The sequence below is a fragment of the Gavia stellata genome, chromosome 7 (genome assembly GCF_030936135.1).
Source record: "Gavia stellata isolate bGavSte3 chromosome 7, bGavSte3.hap2, whole genome shotgun sequence".
Lineage (NCBI taxonomy): Eukaryota > Metazoa > Chordata > Aves > Gaviiformes > Gaviidae > Gavia > Gavia stellata.
Window position 1 is genome coordinate 18,425,893 of NC_082600.1, and position 23,883 is coordinate 18,449,775.

Here is a 23,883-nt window from a genome sequence, read left to right on the forward strand (position 1 = left end):
CCTTTCTAAGTATCCAGATGTTGTAATTTTTCTTCAGTTTCAGCAGATGATTCAGCTTTGATTCCTTCCATGGAAATCTTTCAGTTCCTGATGCAGTGATACTCCTTTTCCTGACTATTGTATTTTAATAGATGGTTTCCTTATAATGAAGTCAGTGATAGTATGGGTATGTGCTATGAACCTTTACTGTCCAAGTAAAGCAAGACTGCTTTATTTAGAATTTACTCTGGCTTCAGCTTGATTTGTTTCAGCTGTTGATTATCACTTATCTTCCAAGAGAAACTGAATTGGATCATTGAATTAACTAATTTGAATAAATGAACTAATCAGCAAGCATATCTCATCTATAGAGCTGATGATAATAAAAACCATTTGTACCTAATAGGACAGAGACTGCTGTTAGGGGGGCTGCAGTATTTGTTATCTATCAAAAAGTGAAGCTCTTCACTGCTTTCACAGAAGCTGTGAGGATTAGAGCCCTCTCCAGCAGGTTCAAGCACATTCCTTAGTGGAACATTTCTGTGCTCTGCCTGCTTATTTCTGCACTCTGCTCCTGCTTTTGTGTCTTCATGCTACCTTGCTGCTCTCTGTCAGCTGTGCTGGTGCGATCGTTTTAACACATTGACTCACAAAAATCCGGTGTATATCCCTTCCTCTTCTGTACCACAGTTATTAAAACCCGATCAGTTCCCTAGTCCTGTTCATCAGGTGTTGTTAAAACAATCCCCCCTTCCAGCCTTACTGTGCTGCCACATCTACTGCTGTTGCAGACAAGTTTGACTTCAAGTATCTTAATTTTATTAGATATCCATATGAAATATATGAATCCTCTTCTGCATTTTGGTCCTGTTGCTTACTGTCATGAATAGTCTTACTGAGGTGGTGGTACAGTATATCTTTTTGTTACAAGTTTTTGGATACAAGGACCCTATGAAAGAGTTTTGCTTGAAAATCTCTTCTGCCTGCTGATTCCAAAAAGTTTTCTAAAGTAAAATTGACAAAAAATAACTTAATTTCAGACTTTTTGCTTTCCTTTTATTTTTAGGTGTTGGCTTTACCCTTGACAAGAATAAGAAGTAAGAAATTTTATTTGAAAGCTACATTCAGTAGCACAGCCTTTGATCTAGAGGCAGATATTGCCTGACATCAAAAGTACCCTTGATCTCAGCAGGACTGAAATACTGAAATGCCAGGAAGCCCACAGTAGCAGTATTAAATACACACAAATGTATTGTGGGAAGATTAGAGCGAGTTTGTCAGTTATATATCAGCGGAGTAGGAATGCTCAAAGGAACTAGTCTGGCACTTTAAAATAAATTGGGTATGATTAAGTAAATATTAACATAAATCTGACATATTACCTCCTTACAATTATTCACTTGCACTTAAGTCTGAAATTATTGCTTAAGTTTTATATTACAAAGACCGGAGAAAGCAGAAAGTGGAAGAGCTCCTTAGAGCAGTTACATTCCAGGGTTATATGCAAAGTTAAAGAATTTGACTGAGTTGTGCAACTAGGCACGTAAAACTTGTTTGCAGAGAAACAGTTCTGGTCACTGTCTTCAGCTGTTTCTTTCAGCTACTTGTGTTCTAAGAAGTATATAGCTTAAATATGGAACAGTGATGGCTGGCAGTGGTCCCTCTGAACATCAGGTCTTCCTCCCTCAGCCCTTCATTGTTCCCATGTTAAGTTCTTCCCTCTGGTTTGTTATGGTTGAGTTGGCAGCTTTTTGTTTCTGACCCACAATTGTTTTCTGTTTAAGTTGGATCAGCTGTGCTGCCTGCCACTGCTGCTGAATGTGCTTCTTAAGGAATGCTGAAGCCCAGTCAAGGGCCATTATCAACTGATGGCTGCAAGAAACCAAAAATGTAGATGCAGATTTTGGGCTTTCTAAATTCATGCTTTTTGCATGTGGCAGGACCAGAAGAGTAAAATAATTTTCATTATTTGGGAGAGAAAACATTAAAGAGTATTTGCCACAAATATTGAATGCTTTAAACATGTAACAATTACCTTACGTTTCTGGCTAAACATACAACTTCAGAAATCCAGCTGGTAATATCTTAGAATGTTTAACAGCTTTATAACCACCATATCATAAATGAAAATAATATTAAATAACACAAGTTGCATTGTTTTCGTCTGCTCCCTAATTTAATATTTCAAATGGCTGGATAATATGCTGTATTGGATTTGACATAACTTACTTAGTGAGTTTTCGCTGTGGAAGGATGGTTAGCATAATGCAAAATGCTGCCTGATCTAACCTTCAGATCATATTTTATTTTTGGTTAAACAGTTCATCTGAAGTGCTGTAATGTCATCAACTTTGTATTTGAATAAAGCAAAAAATAATACTATATACTTTAACAGTGCCATTATAGATGTACTTTGAATTCAGCCTTTCAAGGATGGGAGTACATGAATGTTTTAAATTTTTGTGCTTAGAAAAATCAGCAGAGGGATTAAAGATAGCTCAAAAGAGGTACTGAATGTAGCAATAGACTTCAACAGTGTTTGACCACTAATGCCCATTGAGTCCTTCTTTATCTCCAGTGGTACTTAGGTCTTGTTTTCTTTTCTGTAAAACATTGACGTAGTTTTGTACCCTCACATAACCAAAACTTGTGCACTTCAGAGTTCTAAAATGTGGGAAATAATGCATCTGCAAGTTACAGGCTTGGCACTTAATCTCCTTTTAAAGATTTTTTTTTTTAGACAGTTTGGGGAGGAGATGGACAAGAAAAGTACTAAAGCTTCAAGAAGCTAGAAACCCGTAGCATTCCTTCACGGCAGAGAATATGGTGCTGCCAGGAGGCAATAAATGTTAATAAACTGGGAAAGTCAGCCTGCATCCAGAAGATGAATGCTGAACAAGATCCCTTGTTCACAATACAGTTATAGGGCAGGAGAAGTTGTTACAGTTGCTGCTTATGTGATAACCAGTTAAAAAGGTATCGTTTCCTGTTTGTACTATGCACGTCTTCTGACTTGCTCTTACTGTTTTTATAACTGATGTTTTGCCTACTTCTGTGGAGAACCTAAATTCCTATTGCCATGTCTCAAGTTGTATGAGGTCACTTGAATCTGATGCAGATTGTTTGGCTGTTAAAAGTGGTACTGCTGCCCTGCCTCCTGCATTAGTCGTCTTGTTTCTGTTCTGTATGCTGGCAGTAGGGTTTGTGCTATTGGGGGTCTAATGTTGCTGGAAGCAGGATTGACAGAAATTAGTTGACTAGTTCATTGAGTGGCCACCCAGGCATCAGTGTGACAGAAGAGCGGGTGATGTGGAGTGTAAGAAGATGACAGTCTGGTTTAATACCACTGTACAAGGGGGTTAGCCTCCATGACTGCTCCCACAGCCTGTGAGTGTAGGCTGCCTTCTAAAGAATCCTTAGTAAGTTCAGGACATGTTTGCATCTTTGGGTCTATAAGACATGGCAGAGAGGCTCAACAAATGTTCTCTTACTTTTTTCCCTTACCATCAGAAGCTTGGTTAGAACAGCAAGGGTGCTCCTGGATGGGTGAGATGGGTGTCTCTGGAACTTCCAAACGTTGCAGTCCAGACTAGCTACAGGTCATGCCTCTGAACGGTTCTCTATATGCCAGCAAATTCAAAAAGTATGGTTCTTATTGCCAGCATGGTCTCTTCTAATGCAATAAACTTAAGAAAACATGGAATAGCTTCTAGACTCCAGTGTCAAGATGAATTCTTATTACTTCTTTTTCTTGGCTCCACTGTTTTTGATCAGTTTAAGGGAAGGGTCTCTACCACAGAATGAGTTAAATCAAGCTAACAATTTTGTAGTAAAAACTTTGCTTAATTCCACTTTTGCAAAGTGTTGAAGGCACTTAATTTGTCTTTAGTAGGTCTGTCAACTGTCTTGATAAGATCCCAAGCTACTAGCTAGCATGCTAAACATGGGCTCGAGCTATTTCTCTTCAGAAGGGCTGTGGGATTGCATTTCAGAGAGAAGTGGGAAACAGAAAGGACGTGTTTGTAAGCAGGACCTATTGTTATCCAGCAAAAGGAGTGCATGGAATAGCCTCATTTGTCTAATACGATAATCATCTTTCATTTTTTTTACACTCCCAGGTTGAATCTCTGAAAGATACTAATGGTCACGGAAGCTTGTGGTACAGCACTTTGGGACACTGCAAACAGATCTTGTAAAGGCTGTTGCTGCCTGAAAATTATAAAATAGTACTCATAGGAGAAAAATGCTCTGTTCCACTGTGAAGAACAATATTGTGGCTATTAGGTGACTGCTTTTTTTGCCAAGTGGCTGACTGTTAAAGCAAAAAAACCTTCTGCCAAAGAAGAAAAGAAATTGGATTCCTTCCATAGCTAGAATTGTGATGCCCCAATTTATTCAGATTTTCAGAAAACACTTTAATTATCACCTCATGCTTACTCCAGAAGAAATACTTTAAATAATCCTGCAGTTCTGACACATTGCTAAAATTACTTGGGAAAAGGACTGTTTCATTTGCTAGGCATCCTAAATGAGCCTTTCAGCTGATGATGTCATATTATTGGTAGTTGTGCAATAATTGGACTTGACAGAAGAATTGAGACTGAGCTGATGCTCTGTTTCTATAAATCAGTGTTGCTCAGATCTTTGGAACTGCATGTCTCACAGAACTATAGTTTTCTGTCTTTGCAGGGGGCAGGTATCCTTATTGTTTCAAAAATAAGTCAGATGAAATACTATGAATGGCATTCACTTTGAGATAAGTCTCTTTGCTCTTAAGAGTTTCCTCGTGACGGATTTCAGTGAGTGGGTTTACTTTTATTACCTTCAAAATGGAGCAGTCCTTACATGTAATCTTTAGACTTCAGGGGGATGTAATCATCTGCTGAAGTCAGCCTGCATGCAAACAGAATAACTGCATGCAAAAAGTTGTGTTAGGATTTAGCAGGGCAAGACTTAGTGCAAGACAACAGATGACCCTAAAGAATTATTTCAAACGACAGTGTGTTTCTTATTCAGGGAAGCAAACTCCTGTTGTAAGCATACTTCAACTAGTCATTGTTAGCTTTCATTGGCCTTGCCAGGTTAGCTGCTACCTTAACATTTTCCTTTTTTGAGTCCCAAAAGGGACATTGTCACGTGACAAAGTTAAATACAATGTCAGCTATTAACTACGTAAGTAAAAATGGATCATGAAGTGAAAAGCTTCAGACTTCATTTACTCATATTTCTGGCATATGCTGAAGTATTTTGAGCTTTTTTTTAAGGTAGGTTTTGGTACTACCACGTGCTTGTAGAGGAAAGTTTTGTTTTAAGTATGAACTGGTATAAAACTTATTACTGTTGGGGGGGACAGGTATTATTCTCATAAATTGCTTTGGAAAATAAAAATTGTTTCCAAAACTACGTATACATTCAGACGTATTCCTGGAATTTGCTGCAAACATTCTCACTGAGCATTGACTGTATTTATCGTCACTGTATGGTTTTTTTACACTTAATATTCCGCCATTAAAATTTTCTAAACTTGTTCTTATAATTAACATGCCAGCTTTTTTTCTAGTAGTAAGTAGAAATACATGTGTTTAATAGGACAGGTAAATTTATAACCTGCCTCATGTTTAAACTGTTGCTTCCTAGTACCTTCTTTACCTTACTGTTTAAGTTTTCCTTTTCAGTGACTTTGCTCCTAAGTAGTAGTGACTTTGACAGATACCTTTCTACTTGAAGCAGCACATTCATTTGTTACTACTTACTCCATAATAACTTATCCTTCACATAATTAGTTGCAACAGAAATGGAGTCAAGGTTTATATTCTGTATGCTGGCCTATGTAAAAAAGTAAGATTTTCTTTTAATTCTATTAATTTCTGCTAGTGTGTCTTACATGTATGCAACCAGTTCAAAAATATGTAGTATCAGGAGAGCCTCTTTTGATCTTTATCTTTACAAACTTTACGATTACTGGGCTAAACACTTTCTTACTCAACTTAGTCCAAGAGCTCAGTAATGAGATACATTTCTCTAAACAACTGTCAAAGTTTAGTTTTTAAATATTCTTGAAACTGAGAGAAAAATTATGGTGTATAAAAAAAGAAAATAATTGCAGTGTAAGCATGCTGCTCTGAACCATCCGGGGACCTCTCATGGGCATAAGCACAGCTGTAATTTTGTGGCTGTAGTGGGTTGAGACTGGAATGTATAATTCTAGAATAGGATTTTTTTTCTTTAAAGTGCTATCTTTATAGTACAAATAGAAATAGTATTCTGTGTATATGTAAACCAGATGTACAAATGAAATCAGCAAAGTGCTGTTGGAGACTTCAAGTTATCAACATTGTGGTACCATCTGTCTTAACTCAGTAACCAAAATACCCATGTTTTCAGCCCTCCCATGGTACGTCTCCCCTCATTTCTTCCAAATGTGCTCCATCTCCTTTCAGGAGACTTAAATAACCCCTGTCACGTCTTCAGAAGACATGTACTCTCTGAAAGAGTAAATCCTAATGCGAGCAGTGGGTACGAAGAAACTGTAGCAGACTCACCAGGAGTCAGAATACCTGCATCTTGGATACTTCACTTTCTGCTTCCCTGTTGCAGGAGGTGCCCCCTGTCCTGGCACCCTCTGTGCCTTGCTTGATAGGGAGGCCCGGGTGGTGACCTACAGCAACCACCCGCTGCTTCCTGCCTTCTCTGTGAGTCAGAAAATGATGCTTTGCTGCCCTCATCCTGTGTTGAGTAGCTGAGTACCAACAATATGTCCCAGCTTTTGTTTCGGCTCCTTTGCATGGTCTGTCTCAGGAGGGTCCACAGATTAAAATCCCACCTCTCTTACAGTTTATAGGCTCCTGTGAATCTGCTCTAAACAATAGTGACTCAAATTCAAATCTGCAACTTTAAACAGTCAGATAATGTATATCAACCAAAGGAGGTTCTAGTGCGACTGAACTAGCTTTCCAGTTGTTCATCCAGGCATGCAAGCAGACATCATGTTTCATGTGCCTTTAAATGGCAAATGACTGTATAGTTGGAATCCTAAACCACAATTAAAATATACTTTTAGTCAGAATTTAACCCTGTTTGCAACCTTGGTCTATAGGGCGCTTCTGTTTTCACTCTCACTGGGAGTTGTATAACCCTTTATATTACAGATTTAGCCATACGTATTATTCCTTCAGGATCAAAGTGCCTCTAACAACATCATTGATTTTTGCTTTAATTTCCTAGGCTGTGAAGATATTATTGCTGAGAGCATCTCACTAGACACCTTAATTGCCATTCTGAAGTGGAGCTCTCAGCCATACGGTTCCAAGTGGGTACATCGTCAAGCACTACATTTCCTCTGTGAGGAGTTTACCCAGGTCATGACTTCAGAGGTCTTCTATGAACTCAGCAAGGATCACCTGCTCACAGCTATTCAGTCTGACTATTTACAGGTAACCTGCAATGCAGAGTACAGCTGGTCCTGCTTGAAGCAGGATATGTTATACCATTACTAGAAGTGCTTCGGAGTAGTGCATTTTAAATTGTAGGCAAGAGTGGGTTTGTATGCAGACTAAGCACTCCTTTATAATATGTAAAACATTAAATTGAAGTAGTGATTAAGAGAACTATTTAGTTCTTGGCTTGTAACACAACCCAAACTGCTGGTATATGCTGTTGCTTAGAAGCCTAATAATAGTTTAGAAACGGCTGCAAATTAAACGAAGTATTTCTGAACCTAACATTTGCCTTGCATGTTTAAGTGTTTTATAAAAACTATGTGGTGGTAGTAGTTTTGCTGTAACAACGTACATCCTAGTTGGGGACAGTGGGAGCTAATAAACTAGTAATCATTCAAGAAGGCTTAATTTATTTTTTAGGGGAGACATAAAAAGATCTCTTCTGACAAGTATTGCAGAATTTCTTTTTTTTTTTTTTGTGACTTGCCTTCCATGATGGTGTGGTTTTAGGGAGAGGAAACCATACTGACTAATAGAAAGCGTGTGGATTTTTGCTGCCGTTTCTCTTCAGGGGAGATACCTGTATAGTGATGACCAGCCTTTTATAGCTTAAAAATGACCGGATTATTTTTTTAATTGTGTCCATCCCAATCTTACCTTTTTTAAAGTATGAAGAGTTAGAGACTATTTAAATTGTTTCTTTTAAAAAAAATTGTTTACTTTAAGCATTTCAGGAATTACAGTAACAGTACTGTTGATTTTTCCATGAGAGTGTGTATTGTGACTAAATTTCCTACCCTAGTTTGTTAAGAAATGAGGTGATAAATTTTTCAGTACATGATTTTTTCATCTTAAAATTTTGAGTGTTTAGCGCATGTATATAGGTATGAACAAAGCAAATTCGTTTTGTTTATAGTATTACTGAAAATATTTCTCTTCACCTAGATTATAATTTAGTTGGTTTAATTATTTTCCCAGGCTGTGCAGATGCTGAATTTGTAATATTAAACAAGAGATCCAAAGACTCAGTGTTAGAACTGCCCCTTTTAATTAACTTTAACCATTTAAATGTAATACCTGTAAGTGTTCACGTAGAAAAATTTTTTCCTTCTGTACAAAATTTTTTTTCTCATCTTACGGATTCACAAAGTGACATGAGTCTGGAAATCATGGTGGTGATATACCAGTAGTACTACCTTAAAATATTTGGAGGAAGTGGTATAGCTGATCATAAAGTAAAAATACAGTGGTATTTTGGTACAGTTGTATTTCTTTATAGCTGTAAGAGACCTGTGTATGTGATTTTTTTTTTTTCTGTGTGTGAGACATTAAACTAAGCATGTACAGATTGCTGACTTTCTCTTTCTATCAGGCAAGTGAACAAGATATTCTTAAATATCTGATCAAATGGGGAGAACACCAGTTGATGAAGAGAATAGCAGATCGAGGTAAGGATCCTTTTAAACCACACAGTACTAAACCAAATAAATCAAAATGTATGGGAGTTCTTTTTTTGGAAATTTAAGGAAGTTTAATCTACTTTGTTCGTAGTATGATCAAAACTAAACAAATGCACTCCTTTTTTTAAAGCTTTTGTTCTCTAAAAATTGATAATGCAGACATTCTGAGGGAGCTGGGATTGTTTAGCCTCAAGAAGAAAAGGCTTAGGGGGATCTTAGCAAAGTCTATAAATATCTGATGGCAGGAAGCAAAGAAAATAGAGCCACGCTCTTCTCTTGGCACCCAGGACAGGATGAGAGGCAATGAGGCATTAACTGAAATACAGGAAATTCTGTTTAAACACAAGAAGCTGTGAAGATGGTCAGACACTGGAACCGGTTGCCCAGAGTAGTTATGGGGTCTCCATCCTTGGAGGTGTTCAAAACCCCCCAACTGGACGTAGTCGTGGGCTACCTGCTCTACCCTGCCTGGAGAGGTGTGGGGAGAGGGCGGTGGTTGTGGCTGGACCAAACTTCTAGAGGTCCTTTAAGCCTCTAGGATTGTCTGATTTTTTTTTTTATTTTTTTTTAAGTCTGGTTGATTTCCTGTTGTCTCAGAATTGTTTTTCTTGTAGTTAATTCATCAAATAAAAAAACCCTGCAGTATCTTTTACTTTTCTGTGCTCATGCAGGCTTCTCACATAGTCTTATTCTTAGTTTACTGTGTCAACCTTTCGCTTCAGTTTGAGTACGTTTCTCCCACAGAAATCTGTGGTAGTGAGAAAGAAGCCATCAAGTGGCATCAGTGTTTTTCCTAAAGTAGATATAATTGTATTTTTATTAGCTCAGATGCATATTATTCCTACAGTGGTAACTTCAAGGGTAACATCGCATGTGTTGGATGTGGGAAGTAGGTTAAATATATATTTCCCAAATAACAAATGCAAGTAGCTTGTAGCTCATCCCCACCATGAAGTGTCAATCAGATAGTACAACGAGAAGAACAGAAAGGGAAGACCCTGCCTGTGTGAAAACAGAGCAGTGCTGGTGTGGCTACTGTCTGTGGAGGGCTGGCCATGTTTTTGAAATCCACTGTTATTGCTTGCGAGACAACTGCTTTGTCCTGGACATGTTGTATGAAATGCAACAAAAAGTCAGTTAAAATATGTGCTTTTAGTGACCCAAGTAAGTATTGACTTTCTATCTCCAAAACAGGATTGTTTTAAGTGTTTGTCTTAAGGCGTGTTGGACAATAATGGAGCCAGTTAAACAGTAACAGACCTGGACTGGGGGAGAAGCTGCTCATTTGGAGTAATTGTACATCTTCCTGGTCCTTAAATAAATGATTTGTTTCTCTTTCCTGGGATCATCAGATAACACGATAAGCAAAAGCAGAAATAAGAGCTGCGCCAAGTTCTGTTAGATTAAGGCCAAATTTAATCAAGTAATTTGGTCTAAATGCCTCGGTGACACTCCTGATTTTGCAGCTCTTAATATGTGGCGGTGTCAGTCAAATACCAGAAAGCATTAGAAATTGTAATGGACTGTGGCCAAAACCTGAGCTGTCTGTACTGAATGGAGGGTGGGTATGTTTGACAGGTTTCCTCAGAGTGAAGTTAGTCAAAGTCAGGTTGGGCATAATACCTAAAATGCAGGTGAAGGTAGTTAACTGAGGGAGGGACAATGACCCAAGAGTGTCATACGTTGTCATCTTGCAGTCTCTAGAAGATACCCGCTCTTGGTGTAAATAGGTACCCTGTGACCATGAGATCATTTTGAATGGGCTTGACACAGCTGTTACTAGGGTGGCTTACATGAAGGTAGAATAATATATCCCAGTGGTTTCTTTAGGCCTTAATTTGTAGAAAATAAGTTCCTGAAAACTGCTGGGGAATGGGAGAGGAGCTGCAGGAGAGAACCTTTGGGGAAACTGCTAGCAGTGTGGCATGAACCATAGCTTGAGGTAGAGCTTTATAAACATTTACTCCAGACACTGCTTCTGTGTTTTCTCCCTGGTTTATGCTTTGAAACTGACAGCTGTGCAAATGACCCATGCTTATATAAAGTGAACCTGACTTTGCTCATGCTTCGTATCAGATTAAGGCATGAAATAGTTTTGTGGAACAACAATGATAAGCACTGTTGATTTTAAATAGGACTTTTTTTCCTTTTCTGTTACTTTCTATAAGCCCTGTAACTCCTGCTTTCCTATTTAAACTTTTTAATGTGAACTTATTTTTTGTTCCTTCCCACAGAGCCTAATTTACTGAGTGGTACTGCTCACAGTGTGAACAAAAGAGGTGTGAAGAGGAGAGATCTTGACATTGAGGAGCTGAGAGAGATCCTGTCTCCGCTTTTACCTTTTGTCCGCATTGAGCACATCTTACCCATGAATAGTGAAGTACTGAGTGATGCAGTAAGTCAGTAATCTCATACAAATATTTTCTCTGGATTCTTTGTACTTCAGATTCTACAATGTTCAGGTTAGTTTGGTTTTTTTGAGGATTAGCTCCTAAAATGTTATCACTCAGAGTAATAAGTGTATAACTCTCTTTCTGATTAAATTTTCTGTACTTTAAATCTATCAGAAGGCTAAAGAAAAATCAGTGGTGTAAGGATTCAGTATAAGAAATGCATTTCTTGAAAGCTTTTCCCATATTTATATTTAAAAAACCATGAAACTCTTTCTTGATTCTTAAAGATGAAGAGAGGCCTGGTTAGTACTCCTCCTTCAGACATGCTACCAACATCAGAAGGTGGAAAGTCAAATGCCTGGCTGCGGCAAAAAAATGCTGGAATATATGTGCGGCCAAGACTGTTCTCACCATATGTGGAGGAGGCTAAGGTAATAATCATTAACATTTGAGTATTGTTAATCTGGAGTCATCAGGGGGTTCTGTAAACAAGGAAAGATTTTGGTATGTTTTGTCTCTCTTTGCATGTACTGGCCTAAAATACTAACATTTTCAGTTTAACAAGACTTACAAGATTGATCATCAGGCTCAAGTCTCTAGAACTGGTCAGAAAAATTTCAACAAAATTTTTTTTTGTCGAAATTGAAATGTTTGCGAGACAGATCTTGATGAAATTCCACCGGAAACAAAGCAGCGTTCTGAGGGAAACCTCCCTGGTTTCCAGCCAGTTTGCCGGCCCAGCTCCTCGGCAGCCCACCAGGCAGGCGGATGGCAAGGTGAGAGCCTGAGAGTCCCAGTTTGCAGCTAGTCAGCAACCTTGGTGCCAGGCCTTTCAGGCTCCCCAGCTCCCACCAGAGCTGGGTGGAGAACTACTATTCCACTAGGCAGAGTACTCTGATATTTCGTCATCTTGTTTGAGTCAGAGCGTATCTAAAATTCTTCCAATCCTCTGCAAAATGTAATAAATATCTTGTGTCCAATTTGACTGAAGTCCTTTGTGTCCTGCTTAAACAGTAGCTTCCCTATTTAGTATCTTGCATGAGGACTGTCAGACTGAAGATGTTGTAGCATCTCTGATCATGACGTTTGGTGACAGGGTGGAGGCGGCTCTGTGTGGGGCAGACACATGCCATACTCTGTTTGACAGAATGGGACCCCTGCAGGTTGCTAACTAATGCCACCACTTAAGGCAGGTCTGACTTAAGGCAAGAGCTCGTGAGTCCCAGCAGTGCAGGTGACTGCAGAACAAGAGGATTAGGTGAAGCTGTGCACATCCACATAACCTACAAACTCTGACCGCTACTCTGGTGAATTCAGAGCTTTTGCCCTGTGCCTAAGAAAGAAAATATTTTCTAAGGGTGTGAGTTGTTTGTTGACATCCTCTTTGAGGGGAGGGGAGAAATAAAACTACTTTGGATTTTGGGCACAAAGGTTAGAGAGCACCAGGTGGCACTAAAGCAGCAAAGGAAGACCAGCCAGTTAAATTTTATCTGTGTATCTTGGATGGTTAAAACTAACAAAAATGTGTTAAAAAACATGTGATAAAAGCTTTGACTCTTTTAGTTTTCAGGTATACAGTATGGGAGTGCTTTAGTAGTAACCTTAAAGTAAAAGGTGCATTCTGTATTTTTTTTTCCCCCATCACGAATTCTACTTGTTTCTATTAATTTCATGTTATACTGTTAATATTTTTAAAAGCATCCAATAGCTGTTTAACCTTAGAGAGAGGATTCTTATACTTATTATCTGGTAACTATACTCCTATTCATAGTTTAATTATTGTGAAATGCAAAAATTTCAGATGAGTGATTTCCGATTTTTTTTTTTTTTTTTTACTCCCCTGTTAGTCTCCCTTTTTTTTAAATAAATCCATTTAGTATTAAATGAGAATCTTAAAAGGGTATGCATAAATCCCTTTCTAATCTTGTAAGATACCTGAGGGAAACGCATTTCATTTTCAGACTAGTGCCTTCTACTCAGTGGCACAGAGTTGAGACAAATAGACAGTAATTATCTGAGGCAGAGTCTAGAGGGTCTGGCCTCGAGAAGGTTACTTCCAGTCTGACAGGTACAAAATAAACAAAGCAGCCTTCCCAAACTTTACTCACCTGCCTGCTCTTAGCTCTGAAACTCAACTCTGATCATGACTGGAAAATGACATAGAAAATGCTGTGGAAAAGCTGTTTGGGACCTGGAAAAGTTACGGTTTAGACGTTGCTAGACTTGTGGCCTCGGGACTGCGTTTGCAGCAGCTCCCGGTGGATATGATACGTGTGTGCAGTGCCTTCATGAGGGCTCTAATGGCTGTCTTTGCAGTCAGTACTGGATGAGATGATGGTGGAACAAACCGATCTTGTTCGTTTGCGGATGGTCCGAATGTCCAATGTACCCGACACCCTTTACATGGTAAACAACGCGGTGCCGCAGTGCTGTCATATGATTACCCACCAGCAAGTTAGCACTAACCAGTCCAGTCCTCCTTCAGTTATAGCCAATGAGATCCCAGGTAAGGTTGCTAGATCACTTGCAATGCCGACTTGATCTCATGTGAGTGGATGCGGGCTTGGGGCAGGGGAGAGGGAATGTGAATTACTGAATATTATGACTTCCTTGGAGACTAGTACTGCACCATTGGGCGGCTTCCCACCCAGTGGTAGACCCTTTTGCTTTGGTCTACCCTGAAAACATTAACTATTTTTGGATAGCATAATAAGTAGTTAGAAAGTAAGCTACCAGAGGGGGTAGTATTTTAACCTGCTTCAGCTGAGCAATTTGAAAATCCTTGGACTAGTTAAACTTACTGTAGAACACTTGCTGGAGCCTGGCCCTTTGTTCTCAGAGTGGTTCTCAGTTTTCTACTTGCCTGTCTTGGATGACTGGTTGATCCGGAAGGCTGGAAAATGGCAAAATACTGATTTCTTCTAAAAACAAAAAGCAGGGAAGCATAACTTGTAGGGCAGTCAGCTTAACTCAGTTTGCTGGAAAAATATTGGAATTAGGCACTCAAAACACTCTTTTTTTCAGTTTACCAAATGCACTTTAGTTTTGAAGTCAAACCAACTTCATTCCTTGTGTGTCAGAATAAGTTTTTATAGGTGGAAGTAGATATGACCTCTCTTGACTTCAGGATACTTGGTGTGACATTCCCCATAGGCAAGCCAGGGAATATATTGTGTAATATATTTTGTCATTAATGCATTTGATCTTTTGGGGTCAGACTGGAAGAATATATCTGGTGGAATTGCCAAAGCATTGAGCTCTTCCCACCTTTGCCTGGCCCCATTAATACTTAGTGTGCATAGAGAATATGCTGATGACAAGTAGCGAGGGTCAGTGGATGTTTTGGAGGGCAGCTAAATGACCAAGATTAAATTTAAATTTGGTGAAGAAAGTGGGAAACACTGTGCTTACGTAGGTGTAGCCAGCTGTGTGCATACAGGGTGGCTGAGGGAAAAACCTAAAATTCAACATTATGGAATTCCATAAAGAGTCATACTAAAATACAGAAACAAATGTGCCACAAGATGTGATGTAACTTGGTCTCAGATGGAGCATTGTGTTTAGCCCTTTAAATGGCCATACTGGGTCGGGTCAAGGATTTGTCTGTCTAGTATCCTTATTCCAGCAGTCACCGGAAGTGAGCGCGTAAGGGAAGTGTAGCAGAAAGAGCACATAAAATAATTCCCTGTAAAATTATGCGTGCTCTTCAACCATTTGCAGATCAGAGATGTCGTATGGTGGATGGTGTTTCTGTGTAGTTGGTAATTTTAAATGCATTTTTGATCTATGCAGTTTTTCCTTAAACTTGCATAAACTTTTGGCATCCATTTTTAGATCAAAGTATCACATTTCAGCAGATAGGGATCAGTTTGGAAGTCTGTAGAAAAGCAATAAAGATGACATAGCACCAAGAAAACAGTCATCTTCCTCCCTCCACCACTCCCCATTCCCCGTTTTATAAGCTCTTTGTATACCAATTATGTCTCCCTTAAGTCAACTATGTTGAAAGGAAATAGATAAACTATTCTTGCAGATGCTGCAGCCAGGACAAAAATAATAGGTTTACATTGTTGTAAAAGAATTTAAGTTGAGGTGTTAGGAAGATTTGAAACACGGTTTGGTTAAACACTGCAGTAAGTTTTCTAGTAGGGTTTGTGGAATGTTTTTGGTCTCTTTGTTTCTTGTGCTTTGGGAAGAGACTTGATAAAGCCTAAAAGGAGCTTCTGAAAACTTCTGTAACCTGATAAAAGTACTAATTGTTTGTTTAGAAACTTACAGCTGTGGCATCTCAGCAGTGCGTTATGGTACTCAGACTTTTTTCCCCCTTCTACAGAAAAACATAAATATACTCACCAAGAATTGAATGTACAGTATTTCATCATAAGATATGCATTTCATTACACTTTGCTCAATCTTAGTTTCCAAAGAAGTTGAGAAGGAAAACAGATTCTCAGAGGTCTCCAATGTTTTGCAAAACTTACCATGTTCTGAAAAAATCTGGCTCTGTTGGTAAATGAGACATCTTGACCAATCTGAAACTCCACTACAGCTTGATTCTGTATAATTTAATATATAGGAATTACTGCCAGCCCTTTGATTTGAGCTGAGCCTGGCCAGTAGTTGGAGCACAGGTATTGTGTCCTGGTAATTGCCTGGTTTGCTTAGTTCTATGATTATGCAAAAGAATTGATTGTTCTGCTAATGCCTTGTGCTAGGAAGGGTAGATGGAGTCCAATTAATTTGAGGAGATTCAGGCATGTACCAAAAGTACAACTTGTGCAGGAATCCATCCCAAAGCATAGATGGAACACAGGAACTGCTGGAGGGAGAGCTAGGAACCATTGCCTCCATGCTCTTTCGTCTGGGAGCTTTAGAACAGGGCGTTCTTTACAGCTTAGGTGTTCTCCGTCTGTCACTTACATCTGTCTTGTACCCACTGCCTGTGGACTATATTTGTATAAATGCTATTGCCAGCATGTCTTGGTGCTCTTCATGCAACACTGTTGTAAAATGAGTTCAACGTCTGCTGAAGTCTGTTCTACTTTGAGGCTAGGTTCTGCAGGTAACTGGGTTTCCTTAGGTATTTTCCAGTTTAAGTTTGAATTAGAAAGCCTGCGACTGACTTGAGAGGACTGTATTTTTTATATATGTAATCTCTCTTCCATGTGTTTCATGTGAATAACAGTAAAAATACGGAAACAAACCTGGGTTTGAGAAGATAGCACTTCTTCATTAAAAACTTAGATTTTTATGCCTACTACTTTGGAGACCTGCTTCAAACGTCTCAGAAAATCCCCTTTTTTCAGTGTTAGCAAAATGCTCGTTGTAGCTAAACATCTAGCTGCTAAACCAGGATTTTTCAGAACAGTGTGTGGAGGGTAGTGTGGGAAACTTATTTCCAAGCCTTGAAGACTGGATAGAATTGATTCTATTTTTTTTTTCCTAGTAGAGGCACTCAATTTGGGGGGAAAAATATTTTGCGCTACTTACACTTATCCTTCGTGTAGCAGTGTAAACTTTGTGAAATTGGGACCAGTTGTAGTTGCATGATGTTGGTTTTCTCCTTCTCTGTAATGCAGATGTCTTTTCACACTGTTCTTGCTGTCTGATCCATTTAATTTTTATGAGCTTTCATTACAGACATCTGGTCATGGTAATATGTAATGCTTGTAAAGCTGGTAAAGGATCAGATGCCAGGACTTACGTATTCAGAGATCTGGATTTGTCTTCTCTTATGATATGCACATCTTCCAGCAAGAAGTGGCATAAGAATGTTTTGCAACAGGATAAATACCCCAAATTATACATTATTCCCTCTTGGAAAGTTTTTTTTTTAAAATTATTTCAATATGGCTGCATAAACCAACGTAATTTTAACAGGTTTATGTTGGCTTACATTGTAATTTTTTTAGAATGCTCTTTCTGTAGTTACATACTGGTATTATGGTCTTGTGATTATAGAATTCCACAAAGAAGTATGAAGTGTATGCCAAAAAAAAAATCAATGAATTCTTGGCCTGTAGAATTCATGAGGGAACATTCAGTTGTTATTTAAGATATCCTGCCCCCACCTCAAATCATAAAATTCCTGCATCATAAGGAGTTTACAAAGAAGGCTGTATTTGTGGCTTACTCTAGCAGAAGCTGGAAAAATGGTATATGTCTTTACCATTTGTGTGATATGTGTGTTATCCCATGTGCCTAAGTGATGTTTCAAGGAATGTGTGTAAGTCGAACTCTTCTTGGCAGAATGCTTCTTAAAAAAAAAAAAACCAAGTCAGCCTGACATTAGATTTTTCCTTCAGAATTGTATCTAACCATTGCAATCAAACTTATTGTGTCACAGTTCAGAAAGTAATCTCTATTATCCCTCCAGTTCCCAATCTCCTCATTGTAAAAGAGATGATCAAACGGCTGCAGGAGCTGCGTCATACTGAGCAGGTGCAAAGAGCGTATGCTCTCAATTGTGGAGAAGGTGCCACAGTCAGTTATGAGATTCAGATTCGTGTGCTGCGGGAATTTGGACTTTCTGATGCTGCTGCTGAACTTCTGCAGGTATCAAAAATTCCTGTATAAGACCACAAATGCTTTTACTCTGTTCTGCTTATGAATTGACTTGAATGTGTAATTTGCAGTAAGAGAACTGCTTTGTGTGTGCATATGCAGGTGCAAAAACACTTTGAAATGCTTGCGTAACTTTAGAACGGTCCAAGTGCAAATTACACTGAGACTGTTGCATTTGATTTGTGTGATTTTTATAAATGTGTAAGTGCAATGTATAAATATTTTTCTCGGGAGTTGTTGCCATTCAGGATGCTCTTACTGCCACAGATTTTGGGGACAAAAAAAATCTGCCAAAGGGGCAGTTGATGAGAATAGTCAAACAATAACTAGAAATCTAGATGTTGGGGGTTTTTTTTATTTTTTCCTTGAATCAGAGAGGAGAAAAAGGCCTAACTGATACAGTAGATCTGCGTAGTACGTTATCAGGACTGGGAAATTGGAAATCCTGCTTCTGTTTGCATGCTGCAGTTAAAGCAAATGCACTTGTTGGTCAGCTTATTCACACAGTGAATCTGATGCTTCTTGTCTTTTTTTTTAAAAAATCTTTATTCCATGGTAGCTGTAATCACCTCCAAGTGTTGGTGAGGTTTTAGGTGGCACAACCATCTTGTTACACATTGGAACTAGAAATCTGCTAGTACTGTGTTAGTTTAGGAGACTTTTCTAGTTTACTTCCTACTTTGTTTTTTTACATGCTGAGTTTTTTCCTTTGCAGAATCCTCACAAATTTTTTCCTGATGAGCGATTTGGAGACGAAAGCCCACTCCTGACAATGAGACAGTCTGGACGATGTCGTGTTAACAGCACTCCCACTGCAGAAACCATGTTTACAGAACTGGACTCTTTTGTGGCCTTCCATCCACCATTGCCCCCTCCTCCACCTCCGTACCACCCACCAGCAACTCCTATTCATAACCAGTTCAAAGTGGGCTGGAAACAAAGGGTGCCAAGTCAACATCCCTCCCGTTCCTTCTCTTACCCGTGTAATCACTCACTATTCCATTCCCGAACCGCTCCCAAAGCTGCACCGCCTGTGTATTTGCCCAGTGTTAAAGCAGCCCCTCCTGATTGCACTAACACTACAGGTCTGGGGAGACAGACAGTGGCTGCAGCAGCAGCAGTGATGGCAGCTGAGAAGCAAGTAGTAAGTATTATGATTTCTCCTCTTCTCCCTATCTTTGGCCACTCAAAGTAGCTTATACAGAGGAGCTGGAAAGAATTCTTATGATGAAGTAACATGACTTTGTTCAATAAAAGAGCATCTTTATTGGTTAGGAGAAGAATTTTTTTACCAAACTGGCTGTCAGCGTTCTGCATCCCAAAGGCATGCCCTAATCCCTGGGAGAATGAATGTTCCAGGGACAGGAGCATTTTGGAGGGGCAAGTGGGACTCATAAATCTTCTGAAATTAATATAGTTTGCGCTACATTAAAACAAAGCGTAAGTCAACTTCAGTAGTGGACTGCATACTATAATTCAAGGGTAGAAAATAGTGATGATAATTTGACTATTCACAGGTAAGTAGTCCTGAAGAAAACAGATGTGTATAAAGGGAACCTGTGGAGAATGTGAAGGCCTTACAGCTGTCAAAAAGATTTTAAAATGAATAGGCAAGCAGAAATTAGTAATTGCAAATACAAAGGGGCTCGTCACAGCATTTAAAGACAATCATTGTAGTTGCTGAACAAAACTACGATATGCAGTGAAAACAATGAACTATAACATACTGGACAAAAGACGTAGCTTTGTGAAGTACATGAAATGCTAAATGAAGAGTTTGGTAATTTATTTCTGCAGTGAAAAAAGTGTTTCAGTGCACAGTTGTGTCATACTGAAAACCTGCTTTTTAGACGCAGATTTGATCTGGAGTTCTGAATAGAAACACAGATTTTTTTTTTTTCTCCTTTAGCAGTTTTCCTAAATATATTGCACTCTTCTTTGTATTTTAGGTTAAAATATTTAACTACAAATTAGAATTGTTTGCCATTGTTTATTCAAGGGTACGTTTTGTAGCATCTCTTGATCAGTACTGACTTCAGTAGGGAAACTATATAGTGATCTTTTTCACATTAGAAATGTTTCTCCTATCTATAAAAAAAATGCAAGGGGAAGCAGAGAATTAATATGGGTGATATTTTTGTTTTGTATTCTTTCTGCAGTTTGTGAGTTACTAGTAATCAATGATTACTCAAATTGCTTTCATTAGAAAAGATAAATAAAAGAAGAAATTTTAACTCTTCTGGCTGGAAGGCTGTAATACACTCATCTCATTGCAGGATTGCTTTTAGGTGTAGGTGGGAAGAATGCCATGCAGTGTGGATCTAATCGCACTGTGACTGATGCTCCCGCCAACCCCTGAAGCTGTCATGCATACACACACGTGTCCCTGCAATTAACTTACTTTAAAATATGAAATACAAGCAGAAGGGTTGCATCTATGGTGATGAAATACATGTTTCGTGGCTTCCCTGCACTGGAACTCTATGCTGTAACAAACCATTTGTTAAGCTTTGCGCTGAATACCTTGTTTAGTTTGATAATTGCCAGTGGCTTAAAGCAGGCTTACCTTTTGAGAGTTTAACAGTACATTGTCATTTACTGCATATTCAAGACAAGATGTGGTTAAGAAGAACTATTATTGTGGCACAACAGCTTCATGAAGGAAAGAAGTTGTCTTAAGCTAGCAGGAAGGTGAAGGTTGGAGGATACATGTGTTCTTTAAACAGTGTAGGAAACTTGCAGGCTGAGGGTGGTCTAGGCAAAGGTAGATTAGGAAAATGCTGTTTTGAATTACAGAAGCCATCCTAAATACAGTTTGTGTTTTGGCTTTTGCTTTGTTTCCATGGACCAATTTATTTTCTTTTCCAGTGTACTCAGCCCTTGCTAAATGAACTGATGCCAGATATCGCAATGGGTGTGTCAGCAATGTCTTTAAAAGACAGAAGATTACCAGAGCTCACGGTCGACACAGAATTAAGCCAGATGGTTACAGAGGTAGGGCCTGGTCCACCCCAGCACATTTCATGTATTCAGAACAGACACATGCCTACTTCTCGAAAGAAACATGCAATAGAGCAAAAAATAGATGCTCGAGAAAATCAGCAGGAATATCCTGACTTCTATGACTTCTCTAATGCTGCATGCAGACCCTCTACTCCAGCACCCACCAGGCACAGTCCTTCACCTTCACAAGGCATATATTTTGGCCCAGATTTGTATAGCCACAATAAGGCATCACCAAGTGGCTTAAAGTCAGCCTATCTACCTTCCCAGATATCTCCTAAAAAGCAAGAGGATTCTAGGAGGGAATACCTGCTTTCGCAAGATGGGCATCAACACAGACAAAAGAATGAGCCAATACACCTCGATGTCTTAGAACAACCTCCCCAGCGACTGGACTTGGCGTTGGCTACCCAGGAAAATGCTGGTAATGGCCCGGTTCACATCAGGGGAAGAACAAAAATGGAAACGGATTTAACCTATGGGCTAACCTCCAACAGACCTTTGCTCTCTGCATACACCTCTGAAATGCAAGAAGAGAGACCTGGTAGGAGACTGGCAGATGACGAGCCATTGGAACATGGAGCACAGAGAAATGCGGATTTGGAAAGGGAAGATGCGGTAAGCAGAGGAAGGAGGTCTCCAAACAAACCAGACTTCCTGTATAAAAAGTCTGCCCTATGAAAGCAACCTCCACTATTTCTCTGTGCCTAAGAGCTGTAAACATCCTATTCTTTGCAACTTTTGGCCTGACTCCTGTCAGACAAATTCATTCAGGCCAGCAGATAAATTCAGCTTTGCTCACTTCTTTTGTACATACATTGCTTGATTAGAGACAGCATGTTATCAGTTTGGTTTTATGCTGCTTCTGGTTTTGTTTTTGTGGAAAATCTTTTTGAGCAACTTTAATTAAGCCTTTTAGGGGAAAAAAAAAGCTGGTACCTTTTTTCTACAACCTGGTAGCCTTTTGCACCTGTACATCTATTTTAGTGTATTAGTTTTGTACTAATATGTTAAACTTTATTGTCACATTTAAAGGACTGTATTTTCATACTTTTGCATTTTCCCTTTCACCTGCCAATTCCCTATGTGCATTGGGTTGCACATTATGAAATGTATTTTCTTATGAGATAGTAAAATGTGTTTATTTTTTAATTATAGGAATTCCAAAGAACAGCACATCAAAATACTACATTTTTAGTTAATTTTTTTGTTTCTTTTAGATCTGAAATCTTCCTGATTTTTACAGCTACAGCAAGAATCCAGTCTAATGTTTTGTTTGAAAAGTTCTGGCAGCTGGTCTTATATAGCAGGCCCACTTCAAGAATTATATTTGGGTTTTTAAGAGTCCAAGGGGATATTTAGGAGTCCAAATTCTGGGATCTGACAGTCTGATTCTGTTTGCTTTCTGGTTCAGCTGCGACCATGGAGAACTCTGTGATCACCCAGAAGCACTTGTTAGACTAGAATTGTTCATTTGCCCATGCAGAAATAAATCTAGAAATACTGTAAAAATTATAGTAATAACTTGTTCTTCCAGCTACCCATATGTTGGGGGTAAGTGAAGACCGGAGTTGAGGATTCATGCTAAATCCTGGAGTGTCAGGAAGACAAGGCATAGTATCTTTGCTGTTGCCTGAATGGTCACCTTCCACTTGAGAGGATTCCCTTTCCAACAGAGGTGCTGAGGTGACTGCTCATTGCCTTGCTCTCTCCTGCCTATGATTAAAAAAGGGCTTCACTCTTAGTGATGTCATTCAGTGTTCCTTACCTGATCTGAAGCATTGCTGACTTCATAATTGCAGCTGTTCTGTGAACAAAATCGAGGTGAAGAGTAACTGCTCTAGCATCGTGAAATGTGCGAAGCTTTAGCACTCTTAAATTACACTTCCACTTCCTGACTTCGCTTTTTTAAAGCACAGAAATGAGAGACATCTATTAACATGATATAAAGAGGGAATGATAGTGATCTGGGCTGACTCCCTGCCACGGGGTTGGGGTTAAGCAATGCAGCAGGTGTAATGGTTACAGTTACTAAGTGCATCCTTAATACTTACCATGCAGTTTTTACCACAGATTCATTGCATTTAGTATAGGGATCTGATGCTGCTGCAGTGTAGTGGTTACTGGTAAAAGCCTGTTTGGGTTTTTTTAAATGCAGTTTCTATCATGAAGAATTTCCCTGTAGTAGAAAACTTCTGTCCCAAGTGTGACCTAAGGACTACTTTAAGGTTAGGTTGAGTTGTTTCCTGCAGTTCAGAATGCTTAATACTATTTAAACAGAAATCTTGCTGCAACTTTACTTTTAGTTTTAGTTGATGGCAGATTCTTACCTAACCTGTTTCATTAAAGTATGCAAGGCCTTGTAACAACATTGAAATATATTGAATACTGTATTTCCAAACTACCAGATAGCTTCTAGATAAATGAAGATATGGGTGTTTGAACCAATAAATCCTAATGTCTCCTGCATACACATCTATAGGCCTCCTGCTTCTGTAAAAGCTCTGCAGGCATTCTTTTCGAGGTGCAGCTACGGAGGGCGTGGTGTAGGATTGGAGGAGAAACTTAGCTAAACTGTGCAGGTGATGTGTCTTGTGGGTGAGGGGAAATGTGGGGGTATTTTTTCCCCCTCTGTCAGCCTTTTTAATCTGTGTTTTGTTTTTGGGGGGTTTTTTTGGCCACAGTCAAGACACTTGGTGGTTCTGGCCTCAACACCAGTATGTATTATTTCCATGGGACTGCAGTGTAGAATACTGTTACATGCAAGGAGTTGTCAGTGGGGGGATGGTGCTGCTGCAGGTTAGGGACTGAGGTTCGTTGGGGTTCTTCTGAAGATTTGAGCACAGTGCTGTCTGACTGTGTAGCCCTAACCAGACATGTGGGTCTCATGCTCACCATCATTAGAAGCATTAACTTTCATCACACACAAAAACCCTGAAACTTCCTGCACTTGCATCATATGTGTGTTGGTAGCTTAATTACTAAAAAGTCATAGCTGTCCTCAGAAGACTTGCTATTCTGAGTAATTTATTTTTACCTAAAACA

At 39.1% G+C, this 23,883-nt stretch overlaps 1 protein-coding gene across 2 annotated transcripts in view; it reads left to right on the forward strand.

Annotated features, from left to right (window-relative positions):
* BTBD7 (BTB domain containing 7) overlaps positions 1-21,824 on the forward strand; it is a 32,798-nt gene extending 10,974 nt beyond the window's left edge. The window contains exons 3-11 of one of the 2 annotated variants that reach the window (XM_059819282.1): positions 7,204-7,412; positions 8,791-8,866; positions 11,113-11,273; positions 11,559-11,702; positions 11,934-12,047; positions 13,588-13,777; positions 17,648-17,826; positions 18,551-18,979; positions 20,704-21,824. In XM_059819282.1, the coding sequence (XP_059675265.1) occupies positions 7,204-7,412; positions 8,791-8,866; positions 11,113-11,273; positions 11,559-11,702; positions 11,934-12,047; positions 13,588-13,777; positions 17,648-17,826; positions 18,551-18,979; positions 20,704-21,519 (2,318 nt within the window). In that variant the 3' untranslated portion in view covers positions 21,520-21,824. The remainder of the gene's footprint in view (positions 1-7,203; positions 7,413-8,790; positions 8,867-11,112; positions 11,274-11,558; positions 11,703-11,933; positions 12,048-13,587; positions 13,778-17,647; positions 17,827-18,550; positions 18,980-20,703) is intronic. The other variant, XM_059819283.1, reaches the window with a different exon arrangement.
* Positions 21,825-23,883: the final 2,059 nt, after the last annotated feature.